General features: G+C 43.2%; 1 protein-coding gene across 19 annotated transcripts in view; it reads right to left on the bottom strand.

The window, feature by feature from the left end:
• The window catches only part of LOC122543331 (regulating synaptic membrane exocytosis protein 1-like), an 845,124-nt gene that overhangs the window by 240,412 nt on the left and 582,319 nt on the right, over positions 1-22,393 (bottom strand). For 17 of the 19 annotated variants that reach the window (XM_043682026.1, XM_043682010.1, XM_043682017.1 and 14 more), the window contains 3 exons: positions 10,929-11,000; positions 7,208-7,361; positions 6,814-6,939 (listed from right to left, as the gene is read on the bottom strand). In XM_043682026.1, coding sequence (XP_043537961.1) covers positions 6,814-6,939; positions 7,208-7,361; positions 10,929-11,000 — 352 coding nt within the window. The remainder of the gene's footprint in view (positions 1-6,813; positions 6,940-7,207; positions 7,362-10,928; positions 11,001-22,393) is intronic. The other 2 variants (XM_043681891.1, XM_043681993.1) reach the window with 1 other exon arrangement.

Below are 22,393 nucleotides of genomic sequence, written 5' to 3'. Positions count from 1 at the left end.
TTACTGTTTTGGTTCAAACATGACAAAAGATTGAAATTAGAGAAGTTAAGGTGTGAATGACTGTCCTTGAAAATAAAGCAACATTTGACTGTGTGTGGCATCAAGGAGCCCTACACAAATTGGTATCACTGGAAATTGAGGGAAACTTCACACTACTTGTTAGAGATTTCTAGAACCACTGCAGTATATATGTTGTAGGGACACTCAATGCTGTTAAGGAGGAAATTCCAGGACTTTGATCCAACAACAGTAAAGTAATGGCAATACAAGTTGGTGTCTAACTTGAAACAAGCATACAGCATGCTGGAGAAACTCAGCAGGTCTGCCAGCTTCTGTGGAGAAAGAAACAAAGTTAGCATTTCGAGTCCCATACATCTTTTCTTCAGAACTGAACAACCCCAATGACATGAACAACTGTGGGTTCTGTGTTTGTTTCCAATTTCCAGCATCCACAGTACTTTGCATTTACTGGTGTCGGACTTGGAGGGAACTTTAAGGTTGTTTGCCTATGTATCTGCTTCCCTCCTCCTTCTGGATGTTAGAGGTCATTTGTTTGGAAGGTGCTGTTGGAGGAGCAATTGGTTTGAAAGGCCTAGTGGTAATGTAACTGAATTAGGTTTGGTGAGATTTTGCAGTGAATCTTGTGGATGGTGCAACTGATGCCAGTGTGCATTCGTGATGGAGGGAGTAAATGTTTGTGGATGTGGTGCCAGTTAAGTAGGCTGCTTTGTCCTGGATGATGTCAAGTTTCTTGAGTGTTGTTGAAGCTACATTTATCCAGGCAAGTGGGGAGTATCCCAAACACACACCTGACTTGTGCTTCGTAGGTGATGGAAAGCTGCTGGGAGACAGGAAACGAGTTTATCATTGCAACATTCCTAGCCTCGGATCTTTCTTTGTAGCCACAGTATTCATAAGGCTGTTCCAGTTCAGTTTCTGGTCAATAGGAAGCTCTAGTAAAACAGGTAGCAAAGGTTTCAATGCCATTAATGTTGAAGGAAAATTATTAGATTTCTCTCTTATTGGAAATGATCATTGTCTAGCATTCCTGTGGTACAAATATTACTTGTCACTTTAAAAAAAATTCAAAGAATGAAGGCATCACTGGCCAGGCCAGAATTTATTGCCATGCCTATTGAATACAGTTTAGATTCACTCACGTTGTTGTGGTGTGGAGTCATATGTCGACCAGACTAAGCAAGCACAGTATAGTGGTTAACAGTGTTGTCTCACATCACCAGAGACCCAGGTTTGATTCTAGCCTTCGGTAGTTCTGTGTGGAGTTTGCACATTCTCTGGTATCTGTTTGAGTTTTTGCTGGATGACCTAGTTTCCTCCCACAAACCAAAAATGTGCAGGTAGGTAAATTTGTCATGTTAAATTGTCCTGTAGTGTTCAGGGATGTGTAGGCTATGTGGATTAGCCATGGGAAATGTGGAGTTTGGAGAATAGGATTGGGCAGGTGGGTCTGGTTGGGATGCTCTTTATATTGTTGGGGTGAGTCATTGCTGACTTTATGGGCCTAATAGCCTCTATCTGCATTATAGGATTCCTATGAATCTAAGGATAGTAGATTTCCTTCCTGAGAGGGCATTAATGAACCAGGTGGTTTTTATAACAATTGGCAGCAGTTATATAGTCACTGTATTCCAGATATTTCAAAATTTTGCCATTGTAGAATTTGAACTCTGGATCAGAGTGACATCACCACTAGGCCATATCTCACACTTATCAGCCCAAGCTTGTTTGATGAGCAGGTCTTGCTGCATATCTGAGGAGTCATGAATGGTGATGAAAGCTATGTCAACATCAGTGAATATCCTCACTTCTGACTTTGGATGGATTTTTGAAATATCAGAAAATGGAGAACTCTGAGGAGCTGGCACAAAAGAGCAGTCAAGCAGTTAAGCCATGATCTTATTGTGTGGTGGGGCAGGCTTGAGATGGTGAATGATTTGCTCTTATTTCTGATATGCTTGGAAAGAAGGTTATTGATGAAACAAATGAAGGTGGTTAGACCTACACCACTACCTTGAGGAATTCGGAGAGTGATAACCTGGAACTGAGATGATACACCTCTAACAACTACAAATCCAACCAATGTGTAGTTTCCCTCAATTCCCAGCGACACTAGTTTGTATAGGGCTCCTTGATACCACACTTAATCAAATGTTGCCTTAATATCAAGGACAGTCATTCACACCTTAACTTCACTAATTTTGTCATGTTTGAACCAAAACAGTAATTACTCTATCTAGAACACTACATTCAGTTTTGGACACTGTAAATGAAGAAAGGTATACCAACCTCAGAGATAATAGTGCACAGACTAATACAGGAGTAAAAGTATCCTTCAAAAGACATGAGCATAACCACCTAGAAGGACAAGGACATGGGAACACTATCATCTGCAAGATCCCGTCTAACCTACTCACCATTCTGACTTCGAAATACAGTGCTGATGGGTCAAAATCTTGGAACTCCCTCCCTAATAGCATTGTGGGCGTACCTACAACACAATGACAGCAGCAGTTCAAGAAAGCAGCTCACCAGCACCTTCTCAAAGGCAATTAGGAACAGACAATAAATGCTCGCACAACCAGCAGTGCCCACATTCCAGGAAAAAACATAAAATAAAAAAATAGTCAGCCTTCTATTTGTTTCACCGTACTCCACCATCCAATATGGTCATAACTGATTTACTTACTACATTTTTGTCTGTGCCCACGTCCCTTGATTATGTAACAGTCAACTAATCTGTTGAGCTCAATCTTAAATATTGTTATGGCATGGCAGAGAACCCTTCTGTTAATTAAACTAAACACCAAGCAAAACTTACCTCGCCTCAATCTGTTGTTAAAAAATGAGCGACAGAGAACTCTTGAATTCCACTATTTAAAGAAAATAACATTAATTTATTCTTTAACTCTAAAAGTGAACATTAAACAACTATTTACAATTCTAAACCCCCTTTCTGTTAACTTATTACCTCTCCCCAATTCTGTAACAATATGCTGTTCTGCAAGACATCAAGATAAATTTCAAAACCATACAGCGGCTGTCGTCTTTGGGTGTCTTTTTTCTTCTGACTGAAGACCTCCCTGGGTCCTCTTATTTCTTTTACTGCAATCATGTTTCATATGAAAAGGTACCTTAGAGAGTGTTTCCTAATTTCTTGCATCTGTGTTGATGGCAGTTGCTCTGCCTTCAATTTTCAAGGCAGCCTACATTTTTATATCCCCAACATCAGATCATCTCATTGAATTTATTATTTTGCCAGCATCCAATCGAACCGAACCAAACTCGATTGGGTTTTAGTATCGTGGGGCATAATTGGTTAAATTTAAATTGTTGTCGAAACAACAACCAACTCAGGTATCCATTTCACAACCAAACGGTACATATTTCCAATTTTCCAGTACACTCAGACTGCTATCTAGTTATATCACGGGGACGCATAAGCTCTCAGTTCAGAACAGCATTCACTTTTACTTCACACCTTCAAAACAATATGCTCAACAATTCAGCATCCACAATTCTTGAGAGAAGGGAATTCCAATGATTTCAACCTTCAGAGTGAAGAGATTTCTCATCTCAAGCCAAAATGCTTATCCTAGGTCTCTATCCCTTAGTTCTAAACTCGGTAGTCAGTGGGTGGGGAAGCATCATCTCAGGAATCAACTTTTGTTGTATCAACCTCTTAGCTAGGTAAGAGTCTTCCTTGGGTCTGAAGAAAAGAGTTACACAGTAATCCAGGCATAGTATTCCAAAGAACAGTAGAACTTCAGTTGGAGTTCACTACTCTTGCGATCTGACCCCTTGCAAGAAATGTTAACATACAATTCATCTTCCAAACTACTTGCTGTGTCTCTATATTATTTTAAATGTTTAGTGTATATGAATCCTATGTCCACCTATCAAGGGCACTCCAATACTCATACCATGGTCATCTATCCATCCTACAGTCCTTTCATACCACATGTAAATTCAGTGCCAACTTATGCCATCCCATGTGCCAATCACCATCCTTCCATCTATCATGTTGATTCACCCAGTATCCACTGTAGGCAGTCTGCAGGACATATGAAGAGATGAGATAGAACTATGAAATGATATTCTAAAGTAGTAAAAACAATGACTGCAGATGCTGGAAATCAGATTCTGGATTAGAATGGTGCTGGAAAAGCACAGCAGTTCATGCAGCATCTGAGGAGCAGGAAAATCGACATTTCGAACAATATACAGTATTCCTGATGAAGGGCTTTTGCCCGAAACGTTGATTTTCCTGCTCCTTGGCTGCTGCATGAACTGCTGCGATTTTCCAGCACCACTCTAATCCAATGATATTCTAAAGGCCTACTGTAGACTTAGCTATATGGAGATAAAACAAAATTCCTATTGATAACAGATCACTTACTACATTTGTGTTCCTTCGACTACATAAAATCATGTAGCAATCTCTGGAGGACACCAACAACACAGATGCCAACCTTCAGCACCACCCCCACCCCCATCCAAACTGAATTTACTCCACATGATATCAACATTTAGAGACACTGGAGGTTTCAAAGGTCGTAGGCCCTGACAACATTCCAATAGAACTGAACAGCATGCTCCAGCACAAGCCAGTGTCTCACAATACACTGCTGCTACAATACTGTCAATAATGTGGAAAAATACACAAGGATATTTAAAGGAGTGGCAGTGGATCAAATCACAGTGTGTGGAACTGGGTCAGTAATTACTGCAGTGACAGTGAGTCAAATCAGTGTGTGGAGCTGGATTTTTTCATGATTTTCTGTTTAACACTGGCAAGAACTTATACTTAAAGTTCATAGGTATGACATGATACACACTGTCTGCACTGTATTATTCTCGAAATGTAAGGTCCACACAGAACAGAGAGATATGTGAATAATGTAGTAATTAATCTATCATAATCCCTTGCAGAATAATCTGTGACTAAAGAAACAGACATTATGGAGAAGTATATACAATGAGTTGAATTCAATTGGATAGATGATGATAAAGTGAGGGAGACCATGAGTAAAACAAGGGGTGTCATCAAGTTTTGTTGGACTGTTCAAGTGGACGTACTGGTAACAGTGCCCAACAATGTCTCTTCTTTCTCAGGCAGCTGAGGAAATTTGGCATGATGGTGAATACCCTTGCCAACTTGTATAGGTCCGCCATCGAGAGAATTCTGTCTGGATGTGTCACTAACTGGTATGGCAACTGTACCATTCAAAATCGGAGATGATAACAGAGAGTGGTGACCTCAGCCCAGGCAATCACAAAGACCAACCTCCCATCTATAGAATCCATCTACCAGGTCCGTTATCAAGGAAAGGCCACCAACATTCTCAAAGAACTATCCGATCCTGGCAATGCTATTCTATAATCTCTACCTTTGGGGAGAAGGTAGAGAAGCTTGAACACATGCACCAGCCAGTTTTGAACAGTTTCTACCCTATTGTTGTTAGAATACTGAATGGTCTCAAAAACACTTAGCATTTGCCTGTACCTGTGCTTTGGCTTTTGCCACTGTTTACCTATTATTTACTTATCTATGCTATTTAACTATGTGATCTGCCAATATTGCTTGCAAGACAAAGCTTTTCACTGTGCCTCGGTACAGGCGACAAATTCAATTCAATTCAGCACCCAGGCAGGTCCAAATGAATCTCAGATTGTTACTTGCTGAGCAATTTGTGGCAAATCCCAAACTTGGTATATCTCTTTATCACTACTTATTACTGTGCTTTTAATCACCCTAGTGCCATGGGAATACCTTCTCAGCACTAGCACTTGACGGAGCAGTATTCCAAAAGCTAGTGTTTTCAACTGAACCCATTGGATTGTAACCTAGTGTCATGTGATTTTTGACCTTGTCCAACCCAGTCCAACACTATTACCTCCACATCATGGCTTTTCAATAAATAGGTTGAGAATGAGTCTAGCTTTCCCTGTTCCATTTAATGCCATTAACTGGTTTAAGATAGCCATCACCTGAGAATAGCCAGAAAAATCTAATGGTGCAGCTTGCTTGTCATAGCACATAAGAGAAGCAGGCACATCCCTTGGGGTTGGAAGCCACTGATGGACCCAGGGGACACATCATAGAGGCTGCCCTTATCAGTGTCCTCCTCAGCCATCACAGTGAAATATATACCAAGCTGGTCCTGGGTCTCCCACTGCAGGTAAAAAGGTCAAGGCCCTGATGTGGCCATCAATTTAAGGACCTCAATTTACTCAGAGGGACAACACTGGCACCTCCACATCATGGCTGAGCAGAGGGAGGTTGGCTTTCTAATGTCTTACCTGCTACCATTAAAATTTTAATGGGGACAGCAAGTTGGGAAGCTTGTGGCATGGATTTGCGGTTGGGGCATGTGCAGGGAAGAGAAGCAAAGCAGAGCACAGCACCCATGGTATGGCACAGAATGTAATGCATCTGGACAGATAGTGACAGTTGCATTCACTCACCATTAATTTTCCAGAAGTGTGTTTAATCTTCATTTTACAAGAGGAGAACAAAGGAAAGTGGAGAACTGTAAAATCAGTCAAATGGTGTACTGGAGTTTATCACAAACTAAAATCAAAAGGTCAAATTTAAAATAGCCTTCTGCTACTCAAAGATTCACAGACTTTATAACTTAATCCCTTTTAAAAATATTGTCGCAGAAGTGGAAGTTCAGATCACTGGGATTATTTTCAAACATCAAAATGAAAATAACAGCAAAATGTTAGCCTTTAAATTTCAATTCCATGTAAAAGAAAAAGGGATTGGAGTAATTACGTTGAAAACTGTACCTGTCTCTTTCATAGGTGTAATAACTGTCCATGTCCCTGGGCCTGCATTCGACTGGACTGCGAGAGGCATCTTGGTATCGTGTAGGGGAACGAGAACGACGACTTTGATGGATTTCATCTAAACTCCTAAGTACGGAGAAGATTATCATAATAATCAAGCATCAAAATTTTCTCTGGAAAACCATCAAGATCTGGAAATCAATTTTAAGCACAAAACCCAAAACAATATTTGCCTTTACCCAATGCTCCTGAAATTCCATGCAAGCTATCTCCCGCTTTCAATCAGACAAAACTATTGCACTGACAAACAGGAGAAGTGAAGGTTAAAAATTAACCACTTTCAGCCCAACATTTTACCAAATTAAACCAGCATTTGTGAAGAACAAAAACACACCTCTGCAGTGGGACACTGGGTAAACGTGACCGGGTCCTGCCCTGGTCATCACCACGGTGAGGAGAGACAGAACGTGAACGATGGTGGGGGGTTCTCTGCTGATCTGGGACGGTTAATGTGCTTGATCTACTTTCTCTACTGTTAGCCCTATAATCTGTTGGTTAAGATGCCAAAAACAAAAAAAAAATGGAAGTATTAATGTTTGTTAGCAAAACATTGGTCAACACTAGCATTGTTGCAAATATAAAGCCAAACTGCAATGAAACAAGGACTTAAAAGTGTGATTCATTCAACCTTCCTTTCTGGTCATCACTTTTGTCTTTTAAGTTATGAGACACTACTTGAAATACATGCAAACCATAAGCATTAAAACAGCCTGTAACCAAAACAAAGTGCTGTAGTGGTATGACACATGTTCAATATGTACTATTATGACTAATGCAACCAGTTTTTGTTTCAAACATGAACAAGCCCAGAGGCCATGCAAACATCTACATTGGTAAAGCAAAGCCATGCGAGTTGCAGTCACTCAGAAATCTCATATCTAAAGGGCATATATGCTGCTTTACAGCAGTTCATCTGTGGAGCTCAAGCAGGAAGGCAGTTAGGGAATTAGTGGATTAAAATTTAGTCGTCATCTTGCCTATAAATAATCACTCTTACTGCACAGCAATTTATTTGTGCAAGTGATCCTGTATTCTGCAAGTTAGCTACAAATATAGGATTATTACCCTGCATAATATAAGACTCATGGCCACAGATTTTATCACAAACTAATCTATCTGGCTAGAGTCCCAGATTGTTATACATTAATTGTTATAAATGAAATTTATTTTGAGAAGTATTTTTTATTTTACATGGAGCAAGTTTTGATTTAATTAGGAAGTAAAAGGACTATCATGGATCTCTCAAATTGGAAATGTTAATGAAAACACAAAGCTTCCTTTGTCCAATCAAAGCGCTCTCGGTCTCTCAGGCTCCCTCTGAATGTCAATGAGAGGACATGCATGGCTTACTGCAAAACATGATTGTTTCCTGTATTCTAAATTACTGTAAATTTAGAGTCATGGATATTTAAGCAATTCTGAATGTTTAATACTTCACTTAATTGTCCCTAGTTGGAAATTTGAAAAAAATTTGAAAAAAGTCTTACCAAGTGTGAGTTCAAAGTTTGCTTCCTTTGCAATGAAACGCTTTGAGGTTTTCAAATGAATTGAAATTACAGCAAGGAATTAACAAAGTTCACTCAAGGAATTTGCTGAGTAATCTGAAGGACTGGTACGACAAGAATCACAACTTGGTGTGACGTACAAACTGAAGTTGAACTCAATAGTCAGATTTTCTAATTGGTTTATCCTAAGTAAATCAACTGCTATTAGCATTATAATATTGGGAATTAGCAGAGCAGAATTAATATTTACACAAAGTGCAAGAGAATTGCCGAATAAGTTATCAAGAAAGGTTGCTGAGCCAGACTGTGTAAGTTTTTCCACAAACATTCAGATTGTTGAGTACATTGGCATTGAAATAACAATTGATATGGTAAGATGACAGATGAATACGGGTGCTGTCTCTCACACACACATATATATAGGACAAAATCAGAAATTGCTGGTGAAACTCAGCAGGTCTGGCAGTCTCTGTGGGGAGAAATCAGAATTAGCGAATCCAGTGATGCTTAATTAGAACTGATTAGCAGCTAGGAAAAAAAGTAGTTATGCTGAAGTTGAGGTGAAGCAAGAAGTAATGAGCAAATAGATAGAAACAGAGCCCAGACAGAGGGAAAGAGAAAAGAAAGGGGATGAATGTATTGCAGATAGTAAGCCAGGACTGAAGAAAAGCTGAATTAAGTGATAAGGAGAGTTGAGAACAGGAGAGTTGGCTGTGTTGAAAGCAACCAATATATGACACGAAACAGGTATAGTGGCGGGTAAAAAGCAAGGAAGGACAAAATCAGGTTCTTAAGTTATTGGACTTGATGTTGCATTTTAGAGACTTCAGGGTCCCCAAGCAGTAAATTGGAGATTAGGTGCTGAGGCTTCCTGAAACATTGCAGCATGTCTGCAACAAGTGTTGGCATGGGAAGACAGTGATGTTTTGAAATGATAGGCAATTGGAAGCTTGGTGTCAATTTTACAGACAAACTTGTTGGGCCTTACTTGCAGGTTCTTATCCTTAAATGTCAGTGTCTCAATATAGCATGCAGGCTTTGGCCATAATCTTTAACCTGATTAATCATTAATCTCCATCCCTGCTATACAGAGATATCAATTACAATCCAAGCTGTTTGCCATGAAGTGATAGAAAAACAGGGCCTTCTCCTGTAAACCTTCTATGACTACTAAAGTAGTCTACTACTTGATAAACCTAAAGTTACCAGAATCTTCTACATTTTAATTTGGTTTTAGGCTTGCAGCCACTTTTCTTTCCCTCTTAATCCCAATTTCTGTGTCATGCACAAATGACTGCATTAATTTTGAACTGAAAGGAGGATGGAGACGTAGATAATGCTGGGATTAGGCATTTTTTTCTCCAATTTCTCCACAAAATACTGCCTCTGGTAAATGCAAATCAGGCAGAATGTTTGATACAAGCATTTTGACTTGAGGATTTTGTTCAGAGCTGCTTCAAATTCAAAATATGACATAACCTGAAAATTATAAATCCTAATCAAACATACATACTGAAATTTGCGTAAAGCAAGAGATTACTTTTGTGTTTCACAAGTGAATTCATATTTGAGGCTGTGTTGAACATCTTTGAGACACTTCAGCCGATTACTTTTTCAGCCCTATGGTATCAAGCTAAAACAATTGGATCTAAATCTATCATAAAATCCTTCGTGTGAAAACAAGTCATTCAGCCCATTGAGTCCACACTAAGCCTTACAGCATCCCAAGCAGAGGCACACCCCACCCTATTCATGTAACCCTGCATTTTCCAAGGCTAAAGACAAAAAAAACTACAGGCGCTAGAACCCAAGGGAGACAAACAGGAAGCCGGAAGAATACAGAAAGCCAGGCAGTATCAGGAAGTGGAGAAGTCAACATTTCAGGTGCAACCCAAGGCTAATCCACAGTGCCCAGTGATGTGTAGGCTATGGGCAATTTAGCATGGTCAATCCTACACATCTTTGCACTGTGGGCGGAAACCAGAGCAATGGAAAGAAACCCACATAGACAGGTGGAGAATGTGCAAACTCCACAGAGACAGGCACTTGAGGGTGGAATCGAACCACAGTCCCTGGTGCTGTAGGGCAGCAATGCTAACCACTGAGCCACATTAGCTTGGACTGCTTGGCATGGCAATCAGAAAATCCTAGACAGAAGGACTTATGCTACATTTTGTTTTGATGCAAAAGTAATTCAAAATGCAAACTGCAAATGCACTAACAAAGTGTGTCTCATGCCAGATACTCAGAACTAGCTGTGCACCATTTTGTTTTAAAAGTGACATACATTTCATCTTCAATGAACTAGGAAAAAAAACTATTTTTGAATAAGTGTAATTTGCAGAATAAGTGTTGCTGCTAAGAACTATTGGTTAAATCTCAACCAACTAGTTTGTGCTTTAGACAGCTAAGTCTATTTGTGACAGCTAGCAGATTCATGGTATCTGCTCCTGGGAATGGTACTGACCTCCTGCTAGAGCCCCACATCAAAAGCAATTTCTAAATGCAAATAGCACTCATAGATTAGGCGATGTTCTGCCACCCACCCACCTGACAAGACCACTCCAATACCATCATCAACATCATAATCTGAGATGTCACTATCACTGATTCGATGAGATCCTGGGTAATGATGGAACAAACAAAACAGCTATGCATGTGGGCTCATTAACACTCATGGAAAATCCATAATTCTTAATATTGGAATTCATGATAATAGCAACAAACAGCTGAATATAACACATTTATGTAAATCTTCCATCCTGTAAACTACTTGATAGCAAACGTAATTCTGGAATTGGAGACAAATGTTACGATTCTAGGGTTTATTCAACTAAGTTACAATCAATGAGCTGTCGTAAAGTAAAAAAAATGCTTTAAGTGGTAGAATAGATCGTGAGCCAGAAAACAAGCAATCTGGAAAATTAAACAATAGTGAATTCATCTATATTTTTAATAAAAACAAGTTTTATTCTCTTTACAACAAAAAGAGGAATCTGAACTATGGCTCGGGTATTTAAGCAGTTGTCTCAGAATAGGGGAGGGCACTGTCAAAGTCGTAAAGGGTTGAGGGATGTAGTTGGGGAGGTCAGCGGTGAGCTGATGTTCAGTTTGATTATTATCTCCCAGGTTGTCAGGTAGGCTTTTAATACTCCCATTTTCTTCCGGGTTCAGATTTAAGTGTATCAGAACACTCCAAATAACCTGAATAAAGAAACCTTTGGAGCATTCCATAGAATCAGGGATTCTGCACAGTCCGACATGCAGCTCCAATTTACCCTGCTCCAAAAGATGACCTGGCCATTGGAATGAGTAAATCTATATTTTTAACAAAACAGTTTATTATTCTCTCTCCACAAGGTCAGACTGTTATACATAACGAGAATAATACACATGCCCGTAACCAATCAGGATGTCTCCTTCTCAGTTTGGACATTGAAAATGACAGAATAACTATAGCAAAGCTAAATTATGGTGAATGGGGTCAGATCCTCTGGGAGTACATACTGGAAAATTGTGCACATGATCTTTCACACTTGATCTGTCATCCATTTAACCACCAGAAATTATGTAGGACATACATAACAAAATGATAGGTGGAGCAGGCTCTGAGGAAGGAGTACAGGTCCAAAATTCACTACAGCATTCAGAATATCCTTTGATTTCTGCTGGCTCCAAACGACCAATGGTAGGTGATGATAGAAGACAGCAGGTTGAATACTAGTATTGAATTAGTTTGATGACACATCATTCATGTTTTCAGATCAATGTCTTGAGTGGGATTTTCTATTGACTTAGTTTAAGATCATCAATTTTTACAACTTTTATAGTTCTATATTTTAGCGATGGAAACAAACGGCAAAAAGCACACAGCTAATCAAACCGTGACCAAAAGAGAGAAAAAAGTGATTAGATTAGATTCCCTACAGTATGGAAACAGGTATGGGCAACTTAGGATGGCCAATTCACCTGACCCGCATATCTTTTGGATTATGGGATAAAACCGGACCATGTGGAAGAAACCCACACAAACAGGGAGAATATGCAAACTCCATACACAGTCATCCAAGGTAGGAATTGAACTCAGGTCTTTGGCACGGTGAGGCAGAAGTACTAACCACTGAGCCACTGTGGCCTTTGACAATTTGGCTTTTTTCTCAGTCATTGACCCGCTGTGCAGTTTATCTACTTCTGTTTGTATTTCCTCATTATTAGCACTTTTTCCTTGACTATTATTTGGCGAGTTTGTCAAAAGTGAAGTGTGAATGGATTCTTTGTATTTATAGTTACTTTTTTGATGAAAGTAGACACTTCTCCCCAGTGTATTTCATTAAATTAATCTAATTCATAATCCAGAACCTTGAATGCTGATAAAAGCAGCAGCTTAATGATCACTTAGCATTCTTGCACACAATCAGCATAAAAATACCGGTCTTCAGTAACATTGGGCAAATAAATTTCAGTATTTCCAGACATGGTTAAATTTTCGTAAATCAGTCAGTCAATCAGTTCAAATTGTGTGGTCTATCCAGAAATCTAAAATGCTCTGTAACATCATCTCTTCTTTTCAAAGATGTTTATTTATGATCTGAATACTGTAACTAGCTTAAATTCAAAGTATTAGTTTAGACTAACTTAAGCCAATGATATAACTCAATTTTGAGAGACAAAGTAAACAGCTCAGAAATACCAAGTGGAGGGACTAAACAAACAGAACTACGGATAAAACAAAATTAAAGGAAGTAAATGCAAAAATCAAAATAAACAGATTTTTAAAAAATAAACTGACAAGACTCCCAAGAAATGGAAAGTGATCAAAATAGTGTTAATAGTGTAAGGTAAATGATTGGAAATTGTGCGAAGGCAAATTGAACCATTGTGGTTCATTAGCAAGGGCAAGGAAAGGGGCAAAATAAGAGGCTGCATTTCTTTGACAACTCCAACAATCAAGTTGTGGAGATGCTGGTGTTGGACTGGGGTGTATAAAGTCAGAAGTCACAACCTTTCAGAGCACTGCTCCTTCATCAGGTCAAGTGGAAGGAGGTGCATAGGCACAGAATTTGTGAAGTGAGAAAGTGGTAAGATAATCCCAGGTAATTAAGAGCATGAAAAAGACAAATACACATTAGTGAGTGTGCAGTGTCAACAGTCTAAATAACAAAGTCTTTGTTGGTGTTGAGTACTGAGGCTATTGCAGTGATTCTGTCACAGTGGCAGCAAGTGCAAATGGATTTCAAGATACTTGACATAGCCAGAGAGGTTCTCACACAGGGTCTCACTGCCTGATATGTTGAGACAGCCAGGTATGTTGGTTTTATGTATCTTCATCAGAAGTCTCCCGTGCAAGGAATAGGCAGGATGAGTGCACAGATCATTCAGAGTCAGAGTCATAGAGATGTACAGCATGGAAACAGACCCTTTGCTGCAACCTGCCCATGCCGGCCAGATATCCCAAACCAATTTAGTCCCACGTGCCAGCACCCGGCCCATATCCCTACAAACCCTTCCTATTCACATACCCATCCAGATGCCTTTTTAAACGTTGCAATTGTACCAGCCTCCACCACTTCCTCTAACAGCTCATTCCATACACTTACCACCCTGGTGTGAAAAAGCTGTCCCGTAGGTTTCTTTTATATCTTTCCCCTCTCACCCTAAACCTATGCCCTCTAGTTCTGGACTCCTTGACCCCAGGGAAAAGACTTTGCCTATTTATCCTATCCATGCCCCTCACAATTTTGTAAACCTCTATAAAGTCACCCCTCAGCCTCCGACACTCCAGGGAGGAAAGCCCAGCCTGTTCAGCCTCTCCCTATAGCTCACATCCTCCAACCCTGGCAACATCCTTGTAAATCTTTTGTGAAACTTGAAAGGGTTCAGAAAATCTTTCCGATAGGAAGGAGACCAGAATTGCATGCAATATTCCAACAGTGGCCAAACGAATATCCTGTACAGCCGCAACATGAGCTCCCAACCCCAGCACTCAATACTCTGACCAATAAAAAAAGTATACCAAATGCCTTCTTCACTATCCTATCTACCTGTGACTCCACTTTCAAGGAGCTATGAACCTGCACTCCAAGGTGTCTTTGCTCAGCAACACTCCCAAGGACCTTAGCATTCAGTGTATAAGTCCTGCAAGGCCTCCTGAGCTCAAACTGTGGATGGTCTGTGTCTCATAAGATCACACGACAGCCTATGATTTTGTACTCAACTGCCACCGTGGCTGTTGTAACAGTACAAAATAACATGGTGATCTGAGGAGATTTTAAGTCTCCTGGTTATTTTCATATTTTTATATGTTTAGTAATAAATGTCAGTGAATAAACAGCAGTTTACAATAAACAATTAACAGGGGAAAGGATGGCAAAACAGTAAAGATAGCAAAGTACACAATTCACAATAAATGCGGACAAACCCCAAATCCCAGCATAACTCTCGGAAGAGGAAACAGACACAGTCACTTACAAAACAATCTGATCAACCGAATAACAAAATAGTGCATATCACCCACATGCCTGTGGTAAAACAGCAAATAGCCCGCACCTCCAATCTTTTGACCACTTAAAAGACATCCCGCTTTTATACCCCTTCTGGCTCAGTCTGTCCTAACTGCTCATACACACCTTCCGGCCACCTCTAGGAGAGCTCGTCCCGTTACTGCCCCAGGATGACAGCGATCAGGGCAGCCTACCCACCTTCCAGCTTCCCGGTCCACCATTACAAATTATCTGGTTCTTGGTCTGCCCTACATGTCTTCCAGCCACCACTAGGCCAGCCTATCCTGGTACCTTCTCAGGGCAATGGCGCTCAGTATGACCCACACGCCTTCTGGCTCTTAGTCTGCCCTGACACATCTTACGGCCACCTCTAGGACAACTGGTCCTAGTCCTACTCAGTACAGTGGTGCTCAGGAATACTTAGCCACTTTATGGCTCTTGGGGCAATCAGCATTGGGATGGCCTGCCAACCTTCCGGCTCTTAGGGCTGCCTACTCACTGTCTGGTTCACAGGATGCCTACCCACCCTATGGATGACCTATGGACCTTCTGGTTCTCCAGTAGGGCCTGCCAGACCCAGGGATATACAACACACAATGCTGGTTGGTTTTTTCACCTGCAAAAAAAGCAGAATCCATTACCAAAACCAAGTCTACTCCAATATACAGAGTCCATACCATAAACAAAGTCAGAGGCAGAGTCCACTCCACTATGCAGAGCCTACTCCCTAAGGCACACCCCACAGCGCACACAGGCATTCAGCTTCTACAGAGGCCGATATCATCCAAAGAGGCCCAGGCCCACTCACACGGATAGTTCATTGTAAAGGTGCAGTAAAACACAGGGGCCCAATCCATTCCCAAAGGTAGCAAATGCTCACCTCGCAGCACACACAGGTGCTCAGTCTCTACGGAGGCCTGGTCCATCCACAGAGGTCAAGGCCTACTCAGAGTGAGAGTTCATTTGTGAAAATGTGGTTGACTCACAGGGCCTCCAAACACCAAACAGTGAAAACACATTCAAAAAAAGTGCAGATGCTAAAAACCAGAGTTCAGAGATAAGCCCTACCACAAAAATCAGCATTGTCCTTGCTCAAAACGAAACAGTAACACAGGCTACAACCAGCCAGGAAACCTGTTCCCTGTTGAGAACTGAAAACCAGTAACACTGACTATGAAGATCAGCCAGTTCAGAAATCAGTTATCAAAAAAAACACAACAGCAGTACACTGGCTGTGGCCAGTCAGCTCAGAGTCAGTCCCATGGACTGACGAGAATGCAAATCTCTTGGTTATAGCTTTCTTTTACTTTATTTTATAGAAAGGGTACAAAATGCAAACAGTTAATTAATAATAAGTATCGGTTCACAAAAGACCGCTACTTACAGGGGAAGGGGCAGCAAGGTCAAACCCAAAACCCACCGTGCAGTTAACAGAGAAATGAGGACAAACCTCAAATCCCACCTTCAGTCAGAAAGGAAACCGTAACAAACTCATACAAGTTAGTCCAATCAAAAACAAGTGAATAGAACTCAGACACTTCTGGTAACCCAGCAAACCCACTTCTCCCACCTCCAACCATAAGGCAGCCTGCCCCTATGCTCCTTCCAGCTCTGGCCATCCCTCCACCCCTTCTGGCCCACCCTGACACACCTTCTCCCATTTTTTCTATTTCATGAAACAATACAAAATACAAGACAGTTAATAAACAAAGCAGCAGTTAACAAAACATTTATAGGGGAAGGTGCCGCAAAGCTAAAGCTAACCCCAAACCCCACCATTCAACCAGTTTTCAAGATGAGGACAAACCTCAAATCCCACTTCCATTTATCACAAAGATAACAGTAACAAACACAGACAAGACAGAACAATCAAATCAGAAAGTGCATAGAACACAGACACAATATAGCTGTAGAAAACAAAAGACACCTGACACACATCTACACCACATACTGATCAGACCGTCCTTGGCTAGCCTTCCTGCAGGACATTCGGCCTTCTGGTCTACAGCTGCCCTACGTACTGACTGACCTACCCCATGCCTGCTTTCCTCCAAGCTGGTCATAGACCACCCAGCTCCCAGTCACCCTGTGTACCGACCAAACTACCCCAGGCCACTTTCCTATGAACTGGTTGTTGGCCTTCCAGTCTCTGGCCACCCTTCATATTGACTGACCCTCCCCAGCCCACTTTCCTCTGGGACAGACATCAGCCATCAGCTCCCAGTCACCCCATGTACTAACCAAACCACCTCTGTCCTGCTTTCCTACAGTCAGGCTGTTGGCCTTCCAGCACCCAGCCCTTCTTACTGACTGATCCTTTCTCCTGGTCAGCATTCCTACAGACCGGCCATCGCCTATCCGGTTCCCAGCTTCCCTGCGTACTGACCAGTCTTGCCCCCAGTCAGCCTTCCTACGGACTACCATCAGCCACCTGGCTCAGCTTCCCCACGTACTGACCAGACAGCCCTATACTGCTTTCCTGCAGTATCAGTTGCCTGGCTCTGCCCACCCTGCCCTGCCCACCCTGTGTACTGACAGGCTCCTCCCAACCCACTTTCCTTCAGGCCTGTCATCAACCCTCCAGCCAGCATGCATACTGTTTGCCCCTCTCCTGACCAGCTTTCCTATGGCCACCCTGAATACTAACAGACCACCCCCCCACCCAGCCTGCTTTCTCCCAAGGTGATAATTGACCCTCTAGCTCCCAGCCACCCCACATCCTGACTAGCCCACTCAATTACAAACCCACATACAGTAACATTTCATAAAATCCTCAATACAGTTTCCAGCACAAAGAGAGAGTCCACACCCAAACTCCTGGATGTAGCAAATGTTAACCTCCCAGCGCGCACACACAGGTGTTCAGTCTCCATATAGGCCTGGCCCTTCCAGGGAGAACCAGGCCCACTCAGGTTCACTGTGAAGCTGCAGTTAATGCACAGGGGTTTGGTCCACTCCAGGATGCAGAGACCAGTCCATGATGCAGAGTCCACTCCAGGATGCAGCAATTGCTCACCTCAAGTATTCAGTCTTTACTGACGACTAGTTACCCACAAAGGGCCAGGTCTACACATGCGAGGCCAGCTCATCTGGAAAGATGTATTTTCTCACAAGGATTCTTCAAACACCAAACAATTGAAAACACATTCAAAAGAAAGAAAGCCAGAGTGTAAGGGCTGAGCCCTGCCTTGAAATCAGCATAATTGTCCTCTCAAAGAGAAAGAGAAAGAGAAAGGGGTAACACAGGCTGTAACCAACCAGTGAAACAACAGTTCCCTAATGAGTTATCTCTCACATTCTGGCCAGTCTAAGGCAGCACGACCCTCCGGGCTCTCTGTCCACATCCTGCTCCTTCAGACTCTTCTGATGACCTCTGGACAGCCCGTCCTTCTTCCCCAAACCCTCCAGGACGACAGCGGTTGGGACAGCCTATCCACCTTCTGCCTTCCCTCACTACCCTTCGCACCTTCCAGCCACCACTAGGACAGCCCCTCCCCCTCCCCACCGTACCTGCCGAGGGTGACTCTGCTGAGGACAGCCTACCCACTTTCCAGCTCTCAGTCTGCCCCTACGTACCATTGGGCTCCCACCCACCCTGATGCACCATCCAGCCTGTGGATTGCCTGGACACCTTCTAGCCACCTCTAGGACAGCCCGGTGCACTATCTGGATCTTGGTCTGTCCCTTCGCACCTTCCGGCTCTCGGCTGCTCTGACACCTTCCGACTACCTCTAGGACAGCCCATCCTGATCACCCCTTCTCAGGTGGACAGCACTGAATGGTCTAACCACCTTCTGCTCTCAGGGCGGTCAGCATCAGGGTGGCTTATCCACCATCTTTTTTCGGGACAGCCTATCAACTTTCAGGTTCACAGGATGGCATACCCACTCTCTGACTCTCAGGGTAACAGCTTTCAGGACATCCTACAAGCCTTCCAGCTCACAGTAAGGGCCTGTCAGACCCAAGGGCACAAGACAGGGTGAGTGAGGGGGGCCCCCAAACCCAACCATTCAATCAGTTTTCAGGCAAATCAGGACACACCTCAAATCCCACTTTCCTCCATTATAAAAATAGTTAGTATATATAAGACAGTCCAATTACATTTTAAAAAGTGCATAAAATACAGACCCCCATCAACAAACCCCCATCCCTACCACTTTCCAGCCAATCTAAGGCAGCCCACCCCTACCAGCTCTCAGTCCACCCCATGCCCCTTCCAGTTCTTGGTCCACTCTGACATACCTTCTCACCACCTATAGCACACCAGTCCTGCTTCCCTAACTCCTTCAACCCCCACCCCCACCCCAGGACAACATCAGTTAGCATGGTGTACATACAGTCCAGTTTCCCCAACAGCCCTTCGCATGTTCCAGCCACCTTTAGGATAGACCGCCCTAGTACCTGCCTGGGGTGACAGTGCTGAGGACAGCCTACTCGCCTTCCAGCTCTCAGTCTGCCCCTATGTACCATCGGGCCTGTGGTCTACCCTGACACACATTCCAGCTACCTCTAGGAAAGCCCGTCCCCTTCCCTGGGACGACAGTACACAGGGCAGCACACAAACCTTCCGAACCTCAGCCTGCCCCTATGCTCCTTCTGGCTCTCAGCTGCTTTGACACACCTTCCGAACACCTCTAAGACAGCCTGTCCCGATCACCCCTTCTCAGGAAAACAGCACCCAGAATGGCCTACCCACCTTCCAGCTCTCGGGGTAACCAACATCAGGTTGGCCGACCCACCCTCCAGCTTTCAGGACACCCTACCCACCCTCTGGCTCTCAGGACAACCTCTGGAGCCTCCCAGCTCACAGTGAGGCCTGCTAGATCCAGAGACACACAATACAGTGCAGGTGATAACCCAAACAAGTAACATGACAAAGTCAATTATCAGCGTACAGCGTCCATTACCATAAACTGTTCTCTTCAAAATGTAGGTTCCATTCCCAGGATCAGAGTCCACTTCAGTGGACAAACTACATTGTTTTTAGTAGTGGACTCGATTTCTGACAGAGTCCACAACAGAGGGCAGAGTCTACTCCTGAAGGCAGCAAATGCGCACCTCCACAGCACACAGGTGTTCAGTCTCCATACAGTCCTGGCCCAGCCTTGATGAACCGGGCCCACAGTACATTGTTAAAAGTGCAGTTAACCCACAGGGGTTTGATCCACTCCCAAAGGCAGGGTCAACTCCTAAACTCTAGGATACATCAAATGCTCACCTCCCAGCACACACGCATACGTTCAGTCTTTACAGAGGCCTAGTCCACCAACAAAGGGCCAGGATTACCCAGAGGAACAGCTCATCTGGAAAGATGCATTTTCTCACAGAGGCACAGTCTAAACACCAAAGTGAAAACACAATAAAAAAAACAAAGAAAGCCAGAATGCAAGGGCTTAAGCCCTAACACAAAATCAACATTGAGAAATGAACAAAGTAAAAGAGAAAAGAGTAACATACAGGCTGTAAAACAGCCAGTGAAAGAACAATAAGAACGGAGTTACACTGAAACGCATTGACTATGAAGAACAGGCAGTTTAAAAAAAGAGAAAAAGAAATCAGTCCTCAATATAAAAGGAATACTAGTTAACAAACTGGCTATATAATTCAGCCAGTTTAGGAATCAGGTTCCCCCAAAAGAAGCAGAAACCAACAGCAGCAGGAACACACTGACTATCACCCAACCAGCACAGAGTCAGTCCCCTAAACTGAAGATATTCTAAATCTCCTGGTTATAATTTTTAATTAAACAATTACAAAACAGTTTACAAAAAAACAGTTAACATTAACAGCTATATACAAAGAAACAGCAATTTTACATGAGAAAAGGAGCAGCAAAGCCAGGCCCTCAAACCCTACCGTTCAACCAGTTTACAGGGAAATCCCAGTTTCAAACATGACAAGACAGCAACAATGATATTTGTACATAAAAAGACAATCCAATTACATAAAAAATAGTGCATACAATACAGACCCAGCAAGCCCCATTCCCTCCCACCTTGTGGCCATTCTAAGGCAGCCTGCCCCTATGTACCTTCTGGCTCTCGGTCCACCACATGTCCCTTCCAGTTCTTGGTCTGCCCTGACACACCTTTCGATGCCTCTAGGACAGCCCGCTCGGGGTGACAGCCATCAGGACGGCCTACCCACCTTCCGGCTTCACTAACCGCCCTCAGCACCTTCCGACCACCTCTAGGACAGCCCGCCCGAGTGACAGCACTGAGAACGGCTACCTGCCTTCCGGCTCTCAGTCTGCCCCATGTACCATTGGGATCTCACCCACCCGATGTGCCGACTGGCCCGACACACCTTCTGGCTACCTCTAGGACAGCCTGTCCCTTTCCTCTGGGACGACAGTGTGCAGGGCAGCCCACAAGCCTTCCGGACCCTTACGCACCTTCTGGCTCTCGGCCGCTCTGACACACCTTCCGACCACCTCTAGGACAGCCCGTCCTGATGACCCCTTCTCGGGATACAGCACTCAGAACGGCCTACCCACCTTCTGGCTCTCAGGGCGGCCTGCATCGGGGTGGCCTACCCACCCTCCGGCTTTTGGAACAGCCTACCAACCTTCAGGTTCACAGGATGGCTCTCGGGGTGACAGCTTTCAGGACGACCCATGAGCCTTCCAGCTCACAGTAGGGCTTGCCAGACCCAGGGATACATAAGACAGTGCAGGTGATAGACCCAACAAACAACATGATGGGGTTAATTATCAAAAAAAAGAGTTCTTTCTGGTACACAGAGTCCAAATATAGAGTATTCAAAATAGAGTCCATTCCCAGGAACACAGAGTACACTCCAGTTTACAAGGTGCATTGTCAGAAATGGAGTCCACCCCAAACTGCAGAGTCCACTGCTAAAAACCAGAGTTCACTCTTGGAGGCAGCAAATGCACACCCCACAGCACACAGCTCCATGGTGTCCTGGCCCATCCTGGAGAACCAGTTGAAACTTTATTGCTGGAACAGCACAGCAGGTCAGGCAGCATCCAGGGAACAGGAGATTCGACGTTTCGGGCACAGGCCCTTCTTCAGGAACCAGGCCCACTCACAGGAACATAGTACAGGTGCAGTTAACTCACAGGGCTTTGGTCCACTCCTGAAGGCAAGGTCTCCTCCCAAACTCCAGGATACAGCAAGTACTCACCTCCTGGCACACACACAGGTGTTCAATCTTCAGAGGCCTAGTCCCAGGGCTAGGCCTCCCCAAAGGAATAGCTCTTCTGATAAGATGCATTTTGTTTCCACAAGGGCTCAGTCCAAACACCAAAAAACAGTGAAAATACATACATAAAACAAAGGAAACCAGAGTCCAAGGCCTGCTTCAATGTCAGCATTGTCCTTTTCTCAAAAGTGAAAAAGGGAAAAGAGTAACACAGAGGCTATAACCAGCCAGTGAAACAACAATCCCATAATGAGAACTGAGTTACACCTGAAACACATTGTGTGCATCAGGCAGTTTAAAAATCAGTCCTCATTAAAGGAATACCAGTTAACAAACTGGCTAAATAATTCA

This window comes from Chiloscyllium plagiosum, chromosome 3 (genome assembly GCF_004010195.1).
Source record: "Chiloscyllium plagiosum isolate BGI_BamShark_2017 chromosome 3, ASM401019v2, whole genome shotgun sequence".
In the NCBI taxonomy this organism is placed as follows: Eukaryota; Metazoa; Chordata; class Chondrichthyes; order Orectolobiformes; family Hemiscylliidae; genus Chiloscyllium; species Chiloscyllium plagiosum.
Note: the sequence above shows the minus strand (reverse complement) of the source record. Positions and strands in the feature narration are given on the sequence as shown.